At 45.6% G+C, this 21,123-nt stretch overlaps 1 protein-coding gene across 2 annotated transcripts in view; it reads left to right on the top strand.

The window, feature by feature from the left end:
• Window positions 1–21,123, top strand: part of LOC137631782 (GDP-D-glucose phosphorylase 1) — a 162,718-nt gene that overhangs the window by 71,573 nt on the left and 70,022 nt on the right. For both annotated transcript variants that reach the window (XM_068363741.1, XM_068363740.1), the window contains exon 4: window positions 15,636–15,817. In XM_068363741.1, the coding sequence (XP_068219842.1) occupies window positions 15,636–15,817 (182 nt within the window). The remainder of the gene's footprint in view (window positions 1–15,635; window positions 15,818–21,123) is intronic.

Here is a 21,123-nt window from a genome sequence, read left to right as displayed (position 1 = left end):
ACCTTTTGTCCCAAGGGTAGAGAGTCTAAACGAGGCTCCTCTAGATACCCCCCAAGAGGAAGAGAGGGTAAGGGAGGACACGGTCAAGGAGGTAAATCCTCCGGAAAGCAGAAGCAATGAGTTGCTTCAGGTAGGAGGGAGGCTCCAACAATTTCAGGATAGTTGGACCTTCGATCCTTGGGCCCACAGCCTAATCAAGAATGGACTTGGATGAAGCTGGAGCGAGGCTCCACCATCATTTCCTCAATTCTTCCAACACTCCACCCCCGTACTGGAAGAATATACCCTAGAGCTATTGAGCAAGTGGGTGATAAGGAGGGCAAAGTCCATCAAATTCCAAGGAAGGCTGTTCTGTGTTCCCAAGAAGGACTCAGACAAACTCAGTCATTCTGGACTTGTTGCCACTCAACAAGTTCATAGAAAACAACAAGTTCAGGATGTTAACCCTTCAACACATACGGACCTGTTACCAAAAGGGACATACAGTCTCGATAGACCTGGCAGATGCTTACTGGCATATTCAAGTCAACCGCCCCCTCTCCTCCTACCTAGGATTCAGGCTACAGAAAAAGAAGTACGTCTTCAGAGCCATGCCCTTTGGACTAAACATAGCCCCAAAGGATTTTCATAAAACTTGCAGACGCAGTCGTTCAACAGCTACGCCTAGAGGGTGTCTAGGTAGCAGCGTACCTGGACGACTGGCTGGTGTGAGCAGCATCCAGGACGGCATGTATGCAAGCATCCAAGAAAGTGATCCAGTTCTTGGAACATCTGGGATTCAAGATCAACGTCAAGAAGTCTCGACTATCTCCATCTCAGGAGTTTCAATGGCTCGGAATCTCTCCATTCCCCCAGGGAAGAGGAGAGAGATAGAAGGATCTGTCAAGAGACTACTGAAATCTGACAGGATTTCAAGATGCCAACAGGAAAGAGTACTGGGTTCTCTCCAGTTTGCATCAGTGTCAGACCCAGTGCTAAGAGCACAGGTAAAAGATGCATCAGGAGTATGGAGAAGATACGCATCAAATGCTCGAAGAGATCTAAGAAGACCGATACCGACCCTACTACGATCACTTCTCAAGCCATGGTCGAAGGCCAAGAACCCAAAGAGGACCGTGCCCTTGCAACTACCTCCACCATCAGTCACCATCCATACGGATGCCTCGAAGGAAGGATGGGGAGGTCACTCCCATCAACGGAAAGTCCAAGGGACCTGGTCTTCTCTATTCAAGACTTTCCTTATTAACATTTGGAGGCCATGGCAGTCCTTTTGACGCTGAAGAAACTCTCCCCTTGCAAATCAGCCCATATCAGACTGATCCTGGACAGCGTGGTGATAATGAGATGTCTGAATCGCCAAGGCTCGAGATCGCCCCAAATCAACCAAGTGATTTTGTCCATCTTCCGCCTGGCGGAAAAGAAGAGATGGCATTTGTCAGCAGTTCACCTTCAAGGGTTCCACAATGTGACAGCAGACGCTCTATCCAGGCTCACGCCGATAGAGTCAGAATGGTCCATAGACGCAGACTCATTCTCCTTCATCTTAGGTCAAGTTCCGGAACTGCAGATCGACCTCTTCGCGACGAGTGACAAGAAGAAGCTACCTCATTATGTGGCCTCATACGAGGACCCTCTAGCGGAAGCGATGGACGCCATGTCCCTCGACTGGAACAGATGGAACCGCATCTACCTGTTCCCTCCGACCAATCTCTTAATGAAGGTCCTCAACAAGCTGAGATCCTTTCGGGGAACGGCAGCTCTGGTGGTTCCCAAGTGGCCAAAGAGCAACTGGTTCCCTCTAGTATTGGAACTGAAGCTGAGACTGGTCCCTCTTCCAGACCCAGCACTGTCTTAACAGGCCCAGAAGTTGACTGTCTTCGCTTCATCACAGAGAACCCAAAACCTTCATCTCATGATTTTGTCTCCTTAGCAGTAAAGAAAAGATTTGGGATCTCAAAAGGCAGTATAGACATCTTAGAAGAATATAAGTCTAAGTCAACCAGAAGATAATATGAATCATCTTGGAAAAAGTGGGTTGCTTTCGTCAAAGCAAAAGGACCAAAAGAAATCTCAATGGACTTCTGTCTGTCCTTCTTTATCTACCTTCATAGACAAGGTCTGGCAGCCAACATAACTACGTGTAAGTCGGCTCAGACTAGACCTCTACTATACGCCTTCCAAGTAGACTTGTCAAATGAAATCTTTAACAAGATCCTTAAGGCATGCGCTAGACTTAAGCTTCAGCCCCTCCGAAGCCCATTTCATGGTCCTTGGACAAGGTCCTACGCTATGCTTCAACAGTGAACACTGAAGATTGCTCTGTGAAAGACTTGACTCAAAAAGTCATTTTCCTGTTTGCTATAACCTCGGGGGGCCAGAGTTAGTGAAATAGTGGCCCTATCCAGAGATGAGGGCCATATTCAGTTCACAGAAGTGGAAGAACTGAAACTTTTTCCTGATCCAACATTTCTCGCTAAGAACGAGCTACCCACCAAGAGATGTGGTCCTTGGAGAATCTTACCTCTGAAGGAAGATGTCTCGCTGTGTCCAGTGGATGTCTAAAGGTCTATCTTCTAAGAACTTCAGAATTCAAGGGAGGACAGCTCTTTAAAAGAGAAACTTCAGGATCAAACTTACCCCTAAAACAACTGAGGGCGAAGATCACCTATTTTATTCGCAGAGCGGATCCTGACAGTACACCCGCAGGTCATGATCCAAGGAAAATTGCATTGTCACTGAACTTTTTTCAGTATATGGACTTTGAGCGTCTTCGCTCATACACTGGTTGGAAGTCATCCAGAGTGTTCTACAAGCATTATGCAAAGCAAGTGCTTGAACTCGAGCATTACGTGGTGGCGAGAGGTAGTGTTCTAATACCTGTCGTCTAGTGCTGCGGTGAATAGTGAATTGATTGGGACGATCAATTTCTCGGGTGAAGGTGTTGACACCTCCCAGTGCAATATTTGTGAAGTGAGTGTCACCATGGTGACACTAAGGACTGTTCAAATTATTTGAGGTGAAGAAACATATAGATAACACTTGTGCCATGTGTTCTTACACAGTGTGAATAAATATTCAACATCACAGAAATTCATATTAGAAAATTTATCAAATTTTCAAATTAATGTGTGGCATTAATAACATTTTCCCTTTCAGGTGAAAACAAAAATATTCTGTGTCATGATTGATTGGTATGTTTCTCATTACATATATTAACATTTATGTCATACATGTTACCTTATGTTGGTTATTTATTGCCAATAAACAACTATCAATGTGTATTTGTGTCTTATTTCGCCCTACAATTGATTTTTAATAAAAATATGCCAGAGTTTTCTTACCCTGAATAAAAATGCATATATTTACTTATGAGCAATATGTATAGCTAATACCTTTGTTCCTACACGAGATACAAACATTATCTAGTAGTGTTATGTTCCAATACGTTATACGAACAGTGAGACTCTTGTATAACTATCTAATACTATAGCCCAACACAACATACAAGTCGTGAGACTCCTGGATGTAGTTGATGCTATGTTTGTTCATACATTATATGCAAACCTTGAGACTCCTTTCCTACGTCTAGTATGACTCTTCCCTGCAGGGGGCAGGAAGCACTAACATGGTTTATGATTAGCAGTAATGATGTATAACGGTAACGTCATACAGTATGTCTCAATGGTCTGGATGACCATAGGAAAATTTGCCCCAAGGTTGAGGCACTTTAAAAAATCCACAGTTACAGTACTTTCTAGTAATTCTCTGGTAAGCTTCCATCAGGACGACATGGCTTGAGCCCAAAAATCAGATTTTGAGTGAAGCAAAAAATCTATTTTCTGGGCTCAATCCCTGTGCCGCGCAGTGAAATGCTCCTTAAGCACCATTTCAAAGGAATATAACTGCTAATATTACCAGAGAAAAAAATGTAAAGGAATGCTAGGTTGAACTAGCTCGCTCACCTAATGGTGTCGGTATAGACTGGGGCGAAATACCAGAGGTCTCGTACCATTTAGACTTCTCCTCTTCGAAATCCCCCAATAGTGAGGTGCCGTTCAACCTCCCCTGCCTCGCAGACCAGTACTACTAACTCAACCCACGCTTGCCCATCACTCCTTTCAAGCACCTGTTTCATATAAGTCCAAGTTTTTTATTCTCGTGTGTTTCATTGGATTTATCATCAACTTTCTCTCGATGGCCGATTCCCAAGATACCCCATCGAAGTTAAGTACCTTATCCATGAGTTTTAACGAGATTGGGCAGTGTCATCTTTGTTTTTATTATTGAGAAGTGTTTATATATGAGCGGCGTCCCCGTTCTTACTTTCGCCTCTGCCCTTTGTCTCGTTAGTTCGTCCGTCTTTTATATTCGTTCGATCCTTTAGGAGTTTTTTCCTTATATTCATTTAGTACACCGACTTTATGCTTTCATATAGCAATATTCATTTAGTACACCGACTTTATGCTTTCATATAGCATTTATTTTATGTTATCCTATGATATCGGTGTTAGCGTTTCATCAGGAGTAGGTTATGTTGGTATGCCTGCATTCGTGCATGTTGGTGGATAGCGTCACCATTGAGATTGTTTCGCTAGTTCTAGGAGCTTTAATTTCGACCATCTCACTTATTATTAGTAAAACCTTTTGTTTTATTACGCTCCACCTAGTTTTACGTTTGGTTCGAGTGGGACTCTCGCGTATTTTGTTGTTTTTACTGTTCGATCTACCGATTCAGTAACTAGGTTGGTACCCCTGCTTTCCATCTCCTGATGGCGTCATGCTCCTCCCTTTTTACTCGCCCGAGTCCCTCTCTCGCCATATTTTTTCTGCATGCCTAACCTTACTTACGTGATTTCGCTTTTAATTCATTAATTATTTTTATGTATTTGCATTGATATTATATTTATTGCTTACTCCGTTATGATCATATTTTTGGGATTTTCATGTCATGATTAGGGGATCTCCAGTTGGTAGCCCTGTCTACCACTGCGCACTGGCGATTTCCCTGTACCATTACCCCCCCCCCCCCAACAAGTTGGGGAGGTTATTCCATCCCCCCCCTTCAGTGTACACCCTTCCTCTCACTCGATGGTTGTTGGTTATGATTTACGGGTCAAGTATGCTTGTACCTCAGTCTTCCATCAACGTTCCGACATATTGAGGACTGAGTATACCAACGGGGTATGACTTAGTCTCATTCATTCATACCGGGCGGTTTCGTCTCCCCCCTCCCGTCGCCATCGGTCGGGGAGGGGGAAGGCCGGGACCACCGGGGACTATCACACGTGATTAGTCGGTATAACTGCACCTTGGTGTAACCTTGCTTTTAGCTACGGTTGTTAGAATGAGCACTTATATTAGGAGTGTCCTCACCTACGGTACCTCATGCTATTATCATCCGTATAGGACTTATTATATCCCATATCATTATATTATATTCTACATGAATCATTACCTTTGTCCCGGTACCTCAGGTAAGGTAGGGGGGTTCCACTGGCTCCCCCCGCGCTCTCCCGTTGTACCCTCCCGTCATACCCTCCCATCATCAGACATCGGAGCCGCCGAGCTCTTAACTACAAGATCGGTTGACACTGACACGGTTTTGATTAATATCCTCCCTCCGGGAGCCCTATTCATTACAGACATTAGTTTTAGATCATAATTGGCGTTTTCTATTTATGTACTTTAAGGATGTATTTCGGGTACTTTAAGTTTACTTTAAGTTACTTTAAGTTTACTTTAAGTTTACTTACCAACCCTGTTCCCCGGCCCCGGGGGCCCCGGAACTAGTTATGATTATATATTCATCACTGTTTTTTGCATCCTTTTTCATACCCGGCTCTGCCGGATTGCTATTGGAATAGTCTCAGTTCTCTGCATGTTTAGTCTAAGGCTATACATTTATTTTATTAACTGGCAGGTCCCGGACCCTCCGGGACCCCTTATAGAGAAACTAGTAGATGCTCATGGACTATTCCTTTTACAGGTGGTCCGTTGCCGGATGACAGCCTGCGCGGCCGTCCTTCACCAGCCTTGCGGACATGCTGTCTGTCGGTCCCACGCGGACTGTGGGATCCAGATGGACGATATTGTGGTATGGCACCCTGACAACTGCCTTATCTGTTATGACCTTATCTCCACCCTCGCTTCAGATTCGGTGAGCCTCTTTCAGTCATTTTTGTATTTACTTCCCTTCACTGGGCGACATCAATATGATAGATATTCATTGACTTCTGTTATGAATCTTCGGGTTCATTTATCATTTTGTCCCACGGGTTTGCTAACCCTATCCCCGTTCTTTCAGAGTTCCCAGGCGGTTAAAACTTCAGCAAGAGCCACTTTGAAATTGTGGGTAGGCGGCTTCGCCCGTAACGTAAAGGCCAGGAAGCCCTACGTCCTCTCAGAAGATTATTGTAGACTTATCTACCCGAACGCAAAATCTTCGGCAGCAGTGCCTAGGCAAGTGGCGGCTCCTATAATTGCTGACATTGCGGAAACCGTAGAACTCAATCTCGTCCAGGATACAGACATCCCTGACGACCCGGACCCCATTGAAGACAATGTTACGGCTCTGACCTTAGACATAGAGCCCATGGTTTTTGACGAACCAGACACAGGTAAGGTTGTAAGTGAGGCAGGTGGGTCTGGCGCTAAGACCTCTCTTCTTAGCCCCTCTTTTTCTCCAACTTCTAATAATTCTTCCTTTCTTGGTTTTGAAGGGAACCACGAATCCTCCCCGAGATCGCTCTCGGTTCCTGCCAAGGTCAAATCTCAGAAAAGACCTTTAGTGAGGACTCGTCAGAATCCTACAATACCTGGATCATCGAAGCCCAAGAAGGCTCCCCTCCCCGGAGCTCCTAGTGACTCGACTAGCACTGCCCCTATGTCTCAGGACCCGGGAGTGCAGTCATCCCCCTTAATTACCACAACCAACCTCGACCCGGAGGCCCTCACGAATATGTTGTCGATTGTCGTTACAGAGCAGATTAGTTCTATACTTTCTGCCGTCACCAGAAGACTAGATACCCTGGAAAGTGGACTGCCTCAACAACAGCAGTTCCTCATCCCGGACGCCTCAAAACTTCCACCCTTCACGAAGAACAACCCGTGGAAAATGGCGCTCCACTGTCCTTTCACGGACGGAATGTTGACCATCGAGGGTTTTGGGACCAGGCCCATTGAAGATTTTGAGTTCTTCCCTCCCGGTCTTCAATTTCCTTTCCCCGGCTTCGCCCGGCTTACGGAAGAGGCTCTTGTCCGACTAGATAAGGTCCCTAAAGAGACCGTTATCTTTCCGAAGGAACAGGCTCAGTCTGTTTGGGTTCGAACCTTAAATGAGTGGGGTTGTACAAACACCATGCTGACCCCCCACAAGAGTACTTACACCATGTTTCTTGTGGACGAACAGACCCCCACTCCTTGCGTCACCAAAATGGTTGAATTAGCCCTTCAGGCAGTGACCGAAGATAAGCCTTTGCCACAACTCCGGGAGACAGATCCTACATCTCTGCTGTTCCCATCAGATAATGAATGTTGGCTTAACATTCAATCGACATTCACTTCTGGTAAGCTATCCGCGGACTGTGCATCGACGCAATTTAGTGAACGCCTCCCAAGACTACCTGAAACCTTAATCCGACTCGAGTTCGAGTCCCGGTCTAGGTTTAGCCGGAGCCTCAACATCTCGACTATGGCGGAGATGTTTTCTCTTACTTATGACGAGGAACACTCTTTTAAAGTTATGACTAAAGCCACCCTGCAATCTTTGTTAGCAGACTGCTACGACTTCTTGGTGGCCAAAAGACGTTGCCGTAAGCATGTCTTATCTGAAGCCACTATCCGCCATGAGCCAAATAAGCTCATTAAAGCCTCTGCTTGGGGTCCGGACCTTTTCCCGGAGGACATGGTCAACTCGGTATTGAGCGAAGCTGCCAGAGTGAACCAGAGCCTCAAAGTCCGTTGGGGTCTCACTCCCAAACGGAAGTTCGAACAATCGAGCATTCACTCCCGGGGCAGAAAAAGGCTACGCCCTTATAGCTCTACCCAATTCCGCCAACCTATTCAAGTAGTCCAGTCGGCCCCGGTCTCTCAGGGCATCCAACCCTCCACCTCCAAGTCTCAGCCCCAAGTGAAGTATGTCCTCGTCCCTGAAAACCAAGTGGCTTCGAACTCGTTTACCTCTCCTGTTTATAACCCGGTCTATGAGTCCCGGTTTTCCTCCCAAGGATACCAACGAGGCAGGGGCCCCGGTTCGAGGGGTTCTTTTCAGAACAGAAGCAAAGGGAGATATTTCTCCCGTGGAAAAGGGTCACGTGGTGGCCGAGGCGGTAAAACCTCCAACTACTGACGGTCTTCAGGTAGGAGGGAGACTTTATGTGTTCCGGAGTCGCTGGAAATTCAGTCCTTGGGCCTTCAGCATAATCTCCAAGGGCCTGGGGTGGAGTTGGATAGAAGGGCCTCCTCCACCGAACAGATTCCATCAACCCTCGACACCGGACCTACTTTTGTTTACCCAAGATCTTCTTCGCAAGAACGCGATCAAGGAAACGAAATATCTGAAGTTTCAAGGTCGCTTATTCAGCGTTCCGAAGAAAGACTCCGACAGCCGAAGGGTCATCCTCGATCTGTCTCGACTAAACTTGTCCATTCAATGCGACAGGTTTCACATGCTTACCGTCTCGCAGGTGCGAACCTTGCTTCCCCGTGGGGCCGTCACCACCTCCATCGATCTTACCGATGCTTACTATCACGTTCCAATAGCGAGACACTTCCGCCCATTCCTAGGATTCAGACTGGACGACAAGGCTTACACGTTCAAAGTGATGCCTTTCGGGCTCAACATCGCGCCCAGAATCTTCACGAAACTGGCGGAATCGGTCATTCAGGAACTCCGATCCCACGGAATCCAAGTCGTCGCATACCTGGACGATTGGCTAATCTGGTCAGACAACGTCGAGGATTGTCTCAAGGCAACAAACAAGGTGATCCAATATCTTCAGTTTCTGGGATTCCAGATAAACTTCGGAAAGTCTCGTCTGACACCAAAGACCAAATTTCAGTGGCTGGGATTACAGTGGGACCTACGTTCTCACACTCTATGTCTCCCCAGGTCCAAGAGGATAGAGATTGCGAAAAATACCAAACGCTTTCTCGGGGAAAAGGTAACTTCCAGAAGGAACCAGGAGAGGATTCTAGGGTCCCTACAATTAGCTTCAGTGACAGACCTCCTTCTGAAAGCGAAACTGAAAGACATCAACCGAGTTTGGCGCTCCAGAGCGAACACCAAACGTCGGGACAAGAAGACACGCCTTCCTCCCATTCTTCGGAAGAGGCTTCTCCCATGGACAACCGCCAAGAGCCTATCAAAGTCGGTTCCGTTGCAGTACCCCCCTCCAAGGATAGTCATCCACACGGATGCCTCCCTATCAGGTTGGGGAGGCTACTCCCAACACAGGAAAGTTCAGGGCCTTTGGTCCACAATGTTCCAGCAATTTCACATAAACGTCCTGGAGGCCATGGCTGTCTTACTAACCTTGAAACGTCTTTCCCCGGCCAAGAAACAACATCTGAGGATAGTCCTCGACAACGAAGTCATAGTCCGTTGTCTAAACAGAGGGGGCTCCAAGTCAGGTCCCATCAATCACGTGATGGTGGTAATCTTCTCCCTGGCGGCCTCAAACCAATGGCACCTATCCGCCGTTCATCTGGCTGGAGTTCGGAACGTTGTGGCAGACGCACTCTCCAGGACGGTACCGTTGGAGTCAGAATGGTCACTAGATCGCAAATCCTTTCAATGGATCCTCTTCCAAGTGCCGGATCTCCAGGTAGACCTCTTCGCGACGGAATCCAACCACAAGCTGAAATGTTATGTGGCCCCCAACCTGGACCCTCGGGCTTACGCCACGGATGCCATGTCTCTCGACTGGAACGCCTGGGAAAGGATTTACCTTTTCCCACCGGTGAACCTACTGATGAAAGTGCTGGACAAACTTCGAACCTTCAAAGGTCAAGTAGCCCTGGTGGCCCCCAATTGGCCCAAGAGCAATTGGTTTCCTCTTTTACTGGAGCTGAATCTCCACCCTCACCAGATTCCCAACCCGACTTTGACCCAGATAGTACAAACGTGCACTGTGTTCGCTTCCTCAAACATTCAGACCACCCTAACTTTATGGACTTCATGAAGTTTGCGGCACACAAAGGGGCTAACATAGACCCCCAGAATACTTTATTTTTAGAATCTGACAAAAGAGACTCCACTCTTCGTCAATATGACTCAGCGGTCAAAAAACTAGCTAAGTTTTTGAAAGATTCTAGTACTGACTTTATGACACTAAACCTAACGGTAACCTTTTTCAGAACCTTGTTTGAGTCGGGCTTAGCAGCTAACACTATTACTACCATCAAGTCTGCCTTGAAGAAGATTTTTCTAATCGGCTTTAATATAGATCTAACAGATTCATTGCTAGCTTCGATCCCAAGAGCCTGTGCCAGACTGAGACCATCTTCTCGTCCTAGCCCGATTTCCTGGTTTCTCAATGATGTTCTTAAACTAGCGTCAGAAACCGTCAACGATTCATGTGAGTATATCCCTCTACTCAGGAAAACTCTCTTTCTCGTGAGTTTGGCATCTGGCGCCAGGATTTCGGAATTAGCTGCCTTATCAAGGGATCCAGGCCACATAGAGTTCCTTCCGTCAGGAGAGGTCCTCCTCTCCCCAGACAAAGTCTTCTTGGCCAAAAATAAAGACCCTCAGAATAGATGGTCCTCCTGGAAAATCATCCCTCTCCTTCAGGATCCTTCCCTATGCCCGGTTACCACTCTAAAGTCCTTTCTATCAAGGACTTCCTATAAGACCTCGGGACCCTTGTTCATCAGGGAGCGGGGAGGGACTATAACTTTGAAAGGGATCAGACAACAGATCTTGTATTTTATTAAACAGGCCAATCCAGAGTCTTTTCCTCACGTCCACGACATTCGGGCGGTAGCGACCTCAATAAATTTTTTCCATCATATGAACTTTACAGATATCTCTAAATATACCGGATGGAAATCCCCCTCAGTGTTCAAGCGGCACTATCTTAAACAATTAGAGGCACTTCAACTCGCTACCGTAGCTGCAGGGAGCGTGGTATCCCCCGGACAAATTCCTTCTAACTAATCCCTGAATCCTATATCTTCCACCTTCTTCCTCTTACCTGCCTCACTTACAGTTCCTACCTGAGTTCGGTTTGTTGTATCACACCCATGGGTGTTCCTAGTTCGTAACATTGCCATTTTATTATCATTGTTCAATTTATTCTTCCATACGAACTGTATTTCTTTAGTGTTCAAGTGTATGTAATTTGTTCCAGTGTTTGACCTTAATTGGTTTTGTTTTAGGTTAATGTTCTTTTGTCTTCCCTTCCTGGGATATTATACCTTATCATGCTGATGTTATTAAAGACGTCCGTCTTCTACGTTAACTTTTGATTAAACCACTGTTTGTTATGTTGATTTTAATTCGTTCCCGTATAGTTATAAGTTTGGGTTCGTTTTCTCTGGTACTATTTCACTGCGCGGCACAGGGATTGAGCCCAGAAAAGGGATTTTGACGAAGGAAAAATCTATTTCTGGGCGAGAGACCTGTGCCGCCCAGTGAACCCACCCTATTTGCTCCCCCCCTGTTCAGACCCCAAACTTAAGGGTGCTGTAAGGAGTGATGGGCAAGCGTGGGTTGAGTTAGTAGTACTGGTCTGCGAGGCAGGGGAGGTTGAACGGCACCTCACTATTGGGGGATTTCGAAGAGGAGAAGTCTAAATGGTACGAGACCTCTGGTATTTCGCCCCAGTCTATACCGACACCATTAGGTGAGCGAGCTAGTTCAACCTAGCATTCCTTTACATTTTTTTCTCTGGTAATATTAGCAGTTATATTCCTTTGAAATGGTGCTTAAGGAGCATTTCACTGGGCGGCACAGGTCTCTCGCCCAGAAATAGATTTTTCCTTCGTCAAAATCCCTTTTTGGGTGAGATGACCATATCGTCCTGATGGACCCGCCCTCCTTTTCTATGGAAAAGGCCTTAGCAGGATCCCTCCCAAAATTACTATATCTGTAGCACCATGCTCAATGCTACAAGGAATAAGCGCCATCTTGGATACAACGCCATCTAGATACTCAATAGTAGTACGGGAGGAAGGGTACCTTCATAACGGCTCCCCTTTTATTGTGGCCATTTTCCTCCTCGAAGCGAAAACGCTATTCGGGGTGAAGATTGCTATGTGTCGTATCAAGATATACGTCCCCTGATATTATGCGATATCCTTAAGAAGAAATTTTAAGGATATTCGCTCCAGGAGAGAGCGGTTGTCGTGCATGGAGGCCTTGTGCGAGATTCGCCGTGAACAATCCCACTACCGCGGGGAACACGGGAATCTCGCACATCGCCCTCATCCTCCCGAGGAGAAGAGGTGTCTCGAGGCTCCATGTCCCTTCGACTGTGACTGGCCTTCCAGGCCTTCTTCGCTTTCCTCTTCTTCCCCTTCCTCTTTCTCCCCTTCCTCTTTCTCCTTGGGGGAGAAGAGTCAGAAGATGAAGACGAAGAGGAGGAGGAACTAGAAGAGGAATACCGCCCACGCTTCCTCTTCTTGTGCCCCCTCCGAGGTACTGGAATGGTGGTCGAGGCTACAGCAGACGACACTGGATGAGGATGACCAACCTGAGCCATGTCCTTAGGAAGACCGTGGTCGGTGAACTTGGTGAACCTGAAAAACGTATTGTCTCCGTAGGAGTTTTGACAGATTTTAATTTTAAATGACCTGCGGGCGAAGGTGTAAAGGTTTTGCCAGCAGTGGTTGAAGCAATCTCTGTATTTGATACCTTACTCTCCCTTGATTTAACTGGAAGTCCAGCATTTATTTTACCTTTGTAAAAACTTTGCCTTTTGCCAGGAACAATTGTTTTATCAGGAACATGGTCAGCAACAACAAGGGTATCAGGAAACATGGGAGTTGATAAAGTTGCAAAATCATATACATTCAAGTTTTCAACATCAATCGGGTCATTCAAATGTTTTTCAATCTCGTCCGCCAGAGTTAAATGGCGTTTTAACCAATCCAAGTCAGGCTTACCTGATAATCCGAGAGACACCCAAAGTTCCCCCATCTTATCAGGTAACATGTCATCATCCGTATCAGACGGTCCAACAATCGGTCGGGTGACCCTCGAGATCGCCGAAGTAGCGGGATTGCTAAGGTCACCCGCTTCCCCGGCGAAACCCGAAAAATCCCCGACAGGCTGTGAATCCGAGCTTCCCAAAATTATACTCGCACACTCCTCCAACTCGGAGAGGGCGTGAGCAGACTTGACTGTGGTCGTTTCTTGAAACGACACACTTTGCACTGGCTCCCCACTCTTCTTCTTCTTCGAAAGAGGCGAGCTCTCCGAAGCAGAAGAAGCTTTAGGGTTTCGGCAATATTTGCGTCGATTCTCAAAAGCTTGCCACTGCAATGGCGGCCAGGATTCACACTCACGTCAAGGAGAACCTTGAGAGCAAGGTTTTCCCCTGCATGTTGGGCAGAACGTATGCGGGTCTACAGAAGGTGACGAAAGCCACCTACCACAGCGCCCTCCACGGCCTACAGAACATCGCATCTTACGAGTAATTTTCTCGTTCATTACTATCACACAACTACAAGTACACAAGTAAAAGAGAAAGCAAAAGGCTGCAGCATAGAGAGCGGAGTAGAAAACTATCCACATTGAGCCGAAGCGAGTGAATGAGGCAAGCAGGCTGGCGGTGGGAGGGCCGGACGGAGCTAAGCTCTGCCCCATACCGCCAGCCAACCAATCAGCACAACTGCCTGGTTTTTCTGTCTCTTCGGCTATTTCAGCTGAGCTGAAGCGAATTCCTATATTAAATGATTACAAGGTTTGTATATCGCATTGGAACAAGTATGGATCGCAGTTGTGGTGAATGAAAGTGATGGAGAGACATAAATTGAATTTGTTCGAAGTGAAGTGTCTGAGGAGTATGGTTGGGGTATCTCAATTAGATAGGGTTGGGAACGAAGTAGTGAGTGTACAAAACAGGTGTACAAAATGAATTAGCCGCTAGAGTGGATATGAATATGTTGAGGTGGTTTGGCCATGTAGAGAGAATGGAAAATTGTCGTCTGCTGAAGAAGACGATGAAAGCAAGAGTTGATGGGAGAAGTACAGGAGGAAGGCCAAGGTTTGGGTGGATGGATGGAGTGAAGAAAGTTCTAATTGATAGGAGGATAGATATGAGAGTGGCAAAAGAGCGTGCTAGAAATAGGAATGAATGGCGAACGATTGTGATGCAGTTCCAAAAGGCCCTGCTGCTTCCTCGGGTTGCGTAGGTGACCGCTGAGGTAGCAGCAAAAGGGGATTCAGCATATGAGGCTTCATTTTTGGTGGATAATGGGGTAGGGTTGTCTGTGGTACCGTAGCAGTACCAACAAAACTGCTGCATCCCTCGTCTGCCTGGGAGGAGCTAGGAAACAAAAATTACCCTTTTTTTATGTTGACTACCCACCAAAATTGGGGAAGTGCCTTGGTAGATAGATAGATTACATACATACATACATATACCTAGGCACTTCCCCTAATTTTGGGGGGTAGCCGACATCAACAAATAAAACTAAAACAAAAAAGGGGACCTCTACTCTCTACGTTCCTCCCAGCCTAACAAGGGACTCAACCAAGTTCAGCTGGTACTGCTAGGGTGCCACAGCCCACCCTCCCCCGTTATCCACCACAGATGAAGCTTCATAATGCTGAATCCCCTACTGCTGCTACCTCCGCGGTCATCTAAGGCATGGGAGGAAGCAGCAGGGCCTACCGGAACTGCGTCACAATCGCTCGCCATTCATTCCTATTTCTAGCACGCTCTCTTGCCTCTCTCACATCTATCCTCCTATCACCCAGAGCTTCCTTCACTCCATCCATCCACCCAAACCTTGGCCTTCCTCTTGTACTTCTCCCATCAACTCTTGCATTCATCACCTTCTTTAGCGGCCAGCCATTTTCCATTCTCTCAACATGGCCAAACCACCTCAACACATTCATATCCACTCTAGCTGCTAACTCATTTCTTACACCCGTTCTCACTCTCACCTCTTCGTTCCTAACCCTATCTACTTAAGATACACCAGCCATACTCCTTAGACACTTCATCTCAAACACATTCAATTTCTGTCTCTCCGTCACTTTCATTCCCCACAACTCCGATCCATACATCACAGTTGGTACAATCACTTTCTCATATAGAACTCTCTTTACATTCATGCCCAACCCTCTATTTTTTACTACTCCCTTAACTGCCCCCAACACTTTGCAACCTTCATTCACTCTCTGACGTACATCTGCTTCCACTCCATCATTTGCTGCAACAACAGACCCCAAGTACTTAAACTGATCCACCTCCTAAAGTAACTCTCCAGTCAAATTGATACCAACTTTAGGGAATTTCCAACATAGCAAAGTCTTACAGTAGTTTTTAAGATTTTCTCAAGGGTAAATGGAACTTAATCTCCATAACTGCAGCTTGATAATTTTCAATAGATTGCAATATTAAGCTAAAAATTCTTGTTTTCATAATCTAGTGTATCTGTTCTCAAATATGATTTTTTAACAGGACCTTCAATCAGAAAAGTGTCAGCATACCAATCATTTACAAGGAAGCCTGGTTATCAATGCAGCTCCTATTTGTTCTACTCATAGTTTGCTTGTACCGTATCTTGATCTGCTTCAGCCTCAAGTAGTAAATAGTGAAGGGTTGAGATTTGCTGTCCATACTGCACTTCTGGGTGAAACTTCGTAAGTATTCTTATATTTTCTGATCGTTGTTAATTTTTTTTATAAACTGCAGTTCATAGTTCATTATTTTATTTTATGCATTGCTGTTAATTAATGTATAAATGACAATAGGGTTGAACTACTAATTTTCATTCATATAACTCATGAAAATATAGTACGAAGTAAGATAATTTTGTAATAAAAATGTGATTCAAGGTATTAAAGCTTCTTTTCTTTAATTCATTTTATGTATTTCAATATTTTATTTCGAGTTGCACTAACATTTTTCAGGTAATTTTCTCATTAGTTATTCCAACTTTAATGATAAAAAAACAGATTTTTAAGATTTTTACAAGATATAAATTACCCATTCTTCCAATAACAGTTTTTAAACGAAGTAATTATTCTAATTCTGTACTTGCCTTTGCCTGGCATATATATGCTATTAATTTTTAAATGAAGAGCTTTGACCAAAATTAGAAATAATTAAAAAAATTTTCAACATGTCATATGTAAATTCCTTTATTACAACTGGAAACACTCCTTTCTCAGGCATTTTGTTTACTCATTCTTCTTATACAAAAGAAATTTAGTAGAAAAACCATTGAGTGGGTAGATAACTTACATGAATTCCAGGTAAGTATTGAAATGATTTATTTTTAAATATTTAACTTAGCCGGTGAATATATAGCTGCAACTCTGTTGCTCGACAGACAAAAAACTGTACAAAAAAAAACTCGCTAGCGATCGCCACACAGGTTGCGGGTGTGCTCACCAGCGCCAACTGTCGGCCAGATACCAAACTCTATGTAAACAAAGACTCAATTTTCTCTCTGTCGACGTGTCGACAAGACGTACTTTACTCGCTGTTGAAACCTGGAGTTTTTCCCATCATCTTTGGTGAAGTACTATATTCTGGTTTGAGCTTTCGCAGTGCAGGTGTTTTTTTCTTCATCTTAAATCTTGAACTCGTTTTGGATAGATTTAATTTTTGGTGACAAAGAGAGTATGGACTTTCTTTGACTCTTAAATGGCCGACCCTTCCCTTAGACGGAAGTGTGTTTAGGCTTTTAGTAATTATCTTATCACGTTATAAATTAATTATAGATTTTCCTCTATATATTTTATATCTCTCCGCCTTTATTAGTCCTCTTCGATTAACTTTCCATTTATAAACATAAAAATAAATTTTAATGTTTTGTTTATATGCGACCTTTCCTGAGAGTAGGCGGTCCTAACTTGGAAACCGAAGTTATACAACGTTGAGCCCTTTGCAATCGTAAATAGCTTTTAAAGAGCTAATGATTTAAAACCTTTTAAATGAATATTTTTAATAAATATTTTATGAAAGAATTTCTTTGAATAGTCTTCGTACTGTTTTCAAAGATGAACTAACGTTTAGTTTATTTATACTACGCAGTTTGCGCTCTATCGTTACGATAGAGAGAGAGAGTATCACGGTTTCACTTTGCAGAAAGAGTAAATCGATTCTGACGTTTTGTTCATTCTTCTTTCAAAGCTTAAATGTTTTAAATTCTATTTTAAAGGAACTTTTTAATTGAAAAACCTTTCAGTTTTTTCCTTTGTTCAAATAACATGTTTTTTTGACGAAATGTAATTGGGCTCTTCTCTTAGGTGCGGAATCAAGAGAGAAAGAGAGAGAGAGATAGAGACGGAGGGAGAGAGAGGAGAGAAAACGTTCCGTTCAAGCGGGTAACGTTGTTCTCGTGTTACTCTCGTCCCTAGTCTCTGTACGGGGAGAAAGGATAAAACGTTTTTAGTTTTTTATTCTCGTCCCCAGGCTATGTGCGGTGAGAGATTGAAAACGTAGTTTTGAATGAACTAGTGTTTAGTTTCTTCCCCAGCCACTGAATTTTATATCTTAAAATATGTTTTCTGTTTTTTGCTGGTATTAATGAGCTTGCATTATACGACTGATTTCGCAATTACTACCTTTTGATGAGGGTAGAATTGCGTGCTTCAGGTAGAAATCAGTAAAAGTTTCGATTTCAGTGAAATAAGTGCAAAACAGAAAATCGAAGTGATAAAGTGATATTGCGCAAAGTGTTACAGTGTTGCGTCCGAGGGTTCGTCTGTTCGTGCCTGTCGTTCACCTAGTCCGGGACCTCTTGCAAGCTCCCAATCCCAGGGGAGAAGTAATGTCGAACGACTTATGGGTTCGAGAGGCCTTGATCAACGAACAGACGTTTCCCTCTATGGTATCGGTTGTATCTTACCAAGATCTCCCCTACCATAAGGCGAGAGAGACGTTTTTTCTCCTCGTCATCCGAAGGCTTTTCGCATAAGAAACCTGTAACAAGGTTTCGAAGCCCTTAAGCGAAAGTCAGTCCTTTCAGGACAGGTCCAGCGTCCTGGTTGCAACCATTAGGACAGCTCTGACCCTATGCAGTCATCGGAAAACTGCTCGCCGCCTAACAAAAGCATAACACAGACTCCGAGAGTCCTTTTTGTTGGCAAAGTGTTGCGGTCACAGACGTTACCCTCGTCTCTTACCACAACCATTTCCGTTGATCCTTAATGGGTTGTACGGCAAGACATGCAGAATATGCTTGCCTCCCTTATGGAAGACTATTCTGCCGATTAGTCCGTTGAGTCTAGCCGTTTATCTCATCGATATCCTGGCTTTCAGCCAACCTAACGTTCCTTTGTGCTTCCTTTTGACGTTGGCGTAGCTAAGTCACGTCAGTCAGGTTGTTTAGAACCACACTCGATGCGGTCTCGTGTGGATTTTCAGCCACATTTGGACGTTAGGCCACTTGCTGATGCTCCTGTTGACGTTCAGGACGTTCGCTAACAATCGGAGTTGACTTGTTTTGACGCTGTGCGTCAACCTCCGCATTCTAGAGTTGTTTTGACTGCTCAGTCTAGGCAGTCAAAGCAGTCTCGAGTGGACGCTGTGCGTCCTCACGCACCTGTTGTTGTTGACAGTTCAGTTGTTGACAGTTCACAGACTGTCAAGCAGTTACATGACGTTGCGTCCTGGTCCGCTACTAATGCACCAGTGCGTGTGGACTCTGCTTGTAAAGCATTGCCACCACGGTAGGTCTCTCCCTTGCTTGAGACTCAGCCTTTATCGGACAAGGTTCCTGTAGATGAGGAAGTTGCTGTTCCCCCTCCTACTGATATTCCCTTGAGGACTCTGTCAGACGGAGAGGAGCCTAAAGCTGCTTAGCCCTCTATGGACTTTAATTAAATCATGATGATTTTTTTTTAAGGATCTTTGTCCGGATCTTTTTGTAACTGCTGCTCCTCGTTCGCCTAAACGTCAGAGCTTACACTAGGCCTAGCTACTTCGAAACCGTTGTTTATAAGCTAGTGCTCTCTCGCTCTCCTAGAGAGCTTTACGTTTGCTAGGCGACTGGTTTATCACCAGGAGGAGTTTGGGGGATACAGCCTTTGCTTTCCCTTCTTTTAAACTGGCTTATAGAGCGAGAGTCTGTTATGACACGAGAGAAGTTCTCGGCTTGGGAGTTCATGCCTCTGCCCAGATAGACTTCTCAATTCTCGTAGACTCTCCCTGGCGCCTGGCCAGGAGACGCTCCAAGTTTTTTACAGGTCAACTTCACAGCTGTTTTCGAGCCTTTGAAGTTTTACTGTACAATTATGTCATGCATAAACAAGGCTTTCAGGGATGGAAAGCGGTACCGCCTCAGTCGCTAACCCCGTCTGTTGCCGCACCTGCTCCCGTAGACCCTAAATGGGCTTTGCTGCAAGACATGCAGTCCAAGCTTGCGTCCTTGATAGAGGACTTTAATGCGGAGAAGGTTGCTGCTGAACCTTCTGGCCAACAACCTTCCAACCGGTCGGTTGTGAGTCCTGTTGACGCTGAGGTAACCTTCTCGCGTCTACCAGTTGAGGTGGTTCCTCCACCGATGCGACCCAGTGTGGGTTGCCAGCCGCACGTTGACGTTAAGCGACGCTCGGAGGTGGTTGTTGACGTTCAGGACGTTCAACAACCAGCAGAGGTGACTTGTTTTGACGCTGTGCGTCAACCTTAGCAACCCGGTATGGTGTTGACTGCACAACCCAGACGGTCTAGACAGTCTCGGGTGGACGCTGTGCTTCCTCGCACACCCATGGTTGTTGACAGTTCACAGACTGTGCAGCAATTCCATGACGTTACGTCCGGCTCCGTCACGCATGCACCAGTGCGACCGGACTCAGCGAGCCAGACGTTACCCACTCCGTTGCCGTTTCCTCATCAGTTTTCGGATGAGGAACTATCTGATGAGGACGTTGCTGAACAACAAGACGATCAGCCCCCAGAATAGATCAAGCCCTGCTATCCATCCAGAAGATGCTGAAGAAGGAACGCTGTTCAGTCAGGCTGTGGATGAGTCTGGTGGGGACGCTGTCATCCCTGGAACAGTTTGTATCACTAGGAAGACTACACCTCCGTCCTCTTCAATACCATCTGGCTTTTCACTGGAAAAAGGACAAGACGCTAGAAGCGGTCTCGATCGCGATTTCCGGAAAGATAAAGTCTTGTCTGACTTGGTGGAAGGACAATATCAACCTAAGAGAGGGTCTTCCCCTGGCTGTTCAGACTCCCCACCACGTTCTCTTCTCGGACGCATCGGACTTGGGCTGGGGCGCGACACTGGACGGTCGGGAATGCTCAGGTCTGTGGAACTCGAGTCAGAGGAGCATACATATCAACTGCAAGGAGCTGTTAGCAGTTCATCTGGCCTTGAAAAGCTTCGAGTATCTCCTTCGAGGCAAAGTGGTGGAAGTAAACTCGGACAACACCACGGCCTTGGCGTACATCTCCAAACAAGGAGGTACCCACTCACTGACGTTGTACGAGATCGCAAGGGACCTGCTCATCTGGTCAAAAGGTCAAGACATCTCCCTAGTAACGAGGTTCATCCAAGGTGACTTGAACGTCATAGCAGATTGTCTCAGTCGGAAAGGGCAAGTAATTCCAACCGAATGGACCCTCCACAAGGATGTGTGCAAGAGACTTTGGGCCACTTGGGATACACCATCCATAGATCTCTTTGCAACCTCGCTGACCAAGAGGCTTCCAATCTATTGCTCTCCAGTCCCGGACCCAGCAGCAATAAATATAGATGCTTTCCTCCTAGATTGGTCACATCTGGATCTCTACGCATTCCCACCGTTCAATATTGTCAACAAGGTACTGTACTGCAGAAGTTCGCCTCTCACGAAGGGACAAGGTTGACGTTAGTTGCTTCCCTCTGGCCCGCGAGAGAATGGTTCACCGAGATACTTCGATGGTTAGTAGACGTTCCCAGAAGTCTTCCTCTAAGGGTAGACCTTCTACGTCAGCCACACGTAAAGAA

This window comes from Palaemon carinicauda, chromosome 40, assembly GCF_036898095.1.
Source record: "Palaemon carinicauda isolate YSFRI2023 chromosome 40, ASM3689809v2, whole genome shotgun sequence".
NCBI lineage: Eukaryota > Metazoa > Arthropoda > Malacostraca > Decapoda > Palaemonidae > Palaemon > Palaemon carinicauda.
Note: the sequence above shows the minus strand (reverse complement) of the source record. Positions and strands in the feature narration are given on the sequence as shown.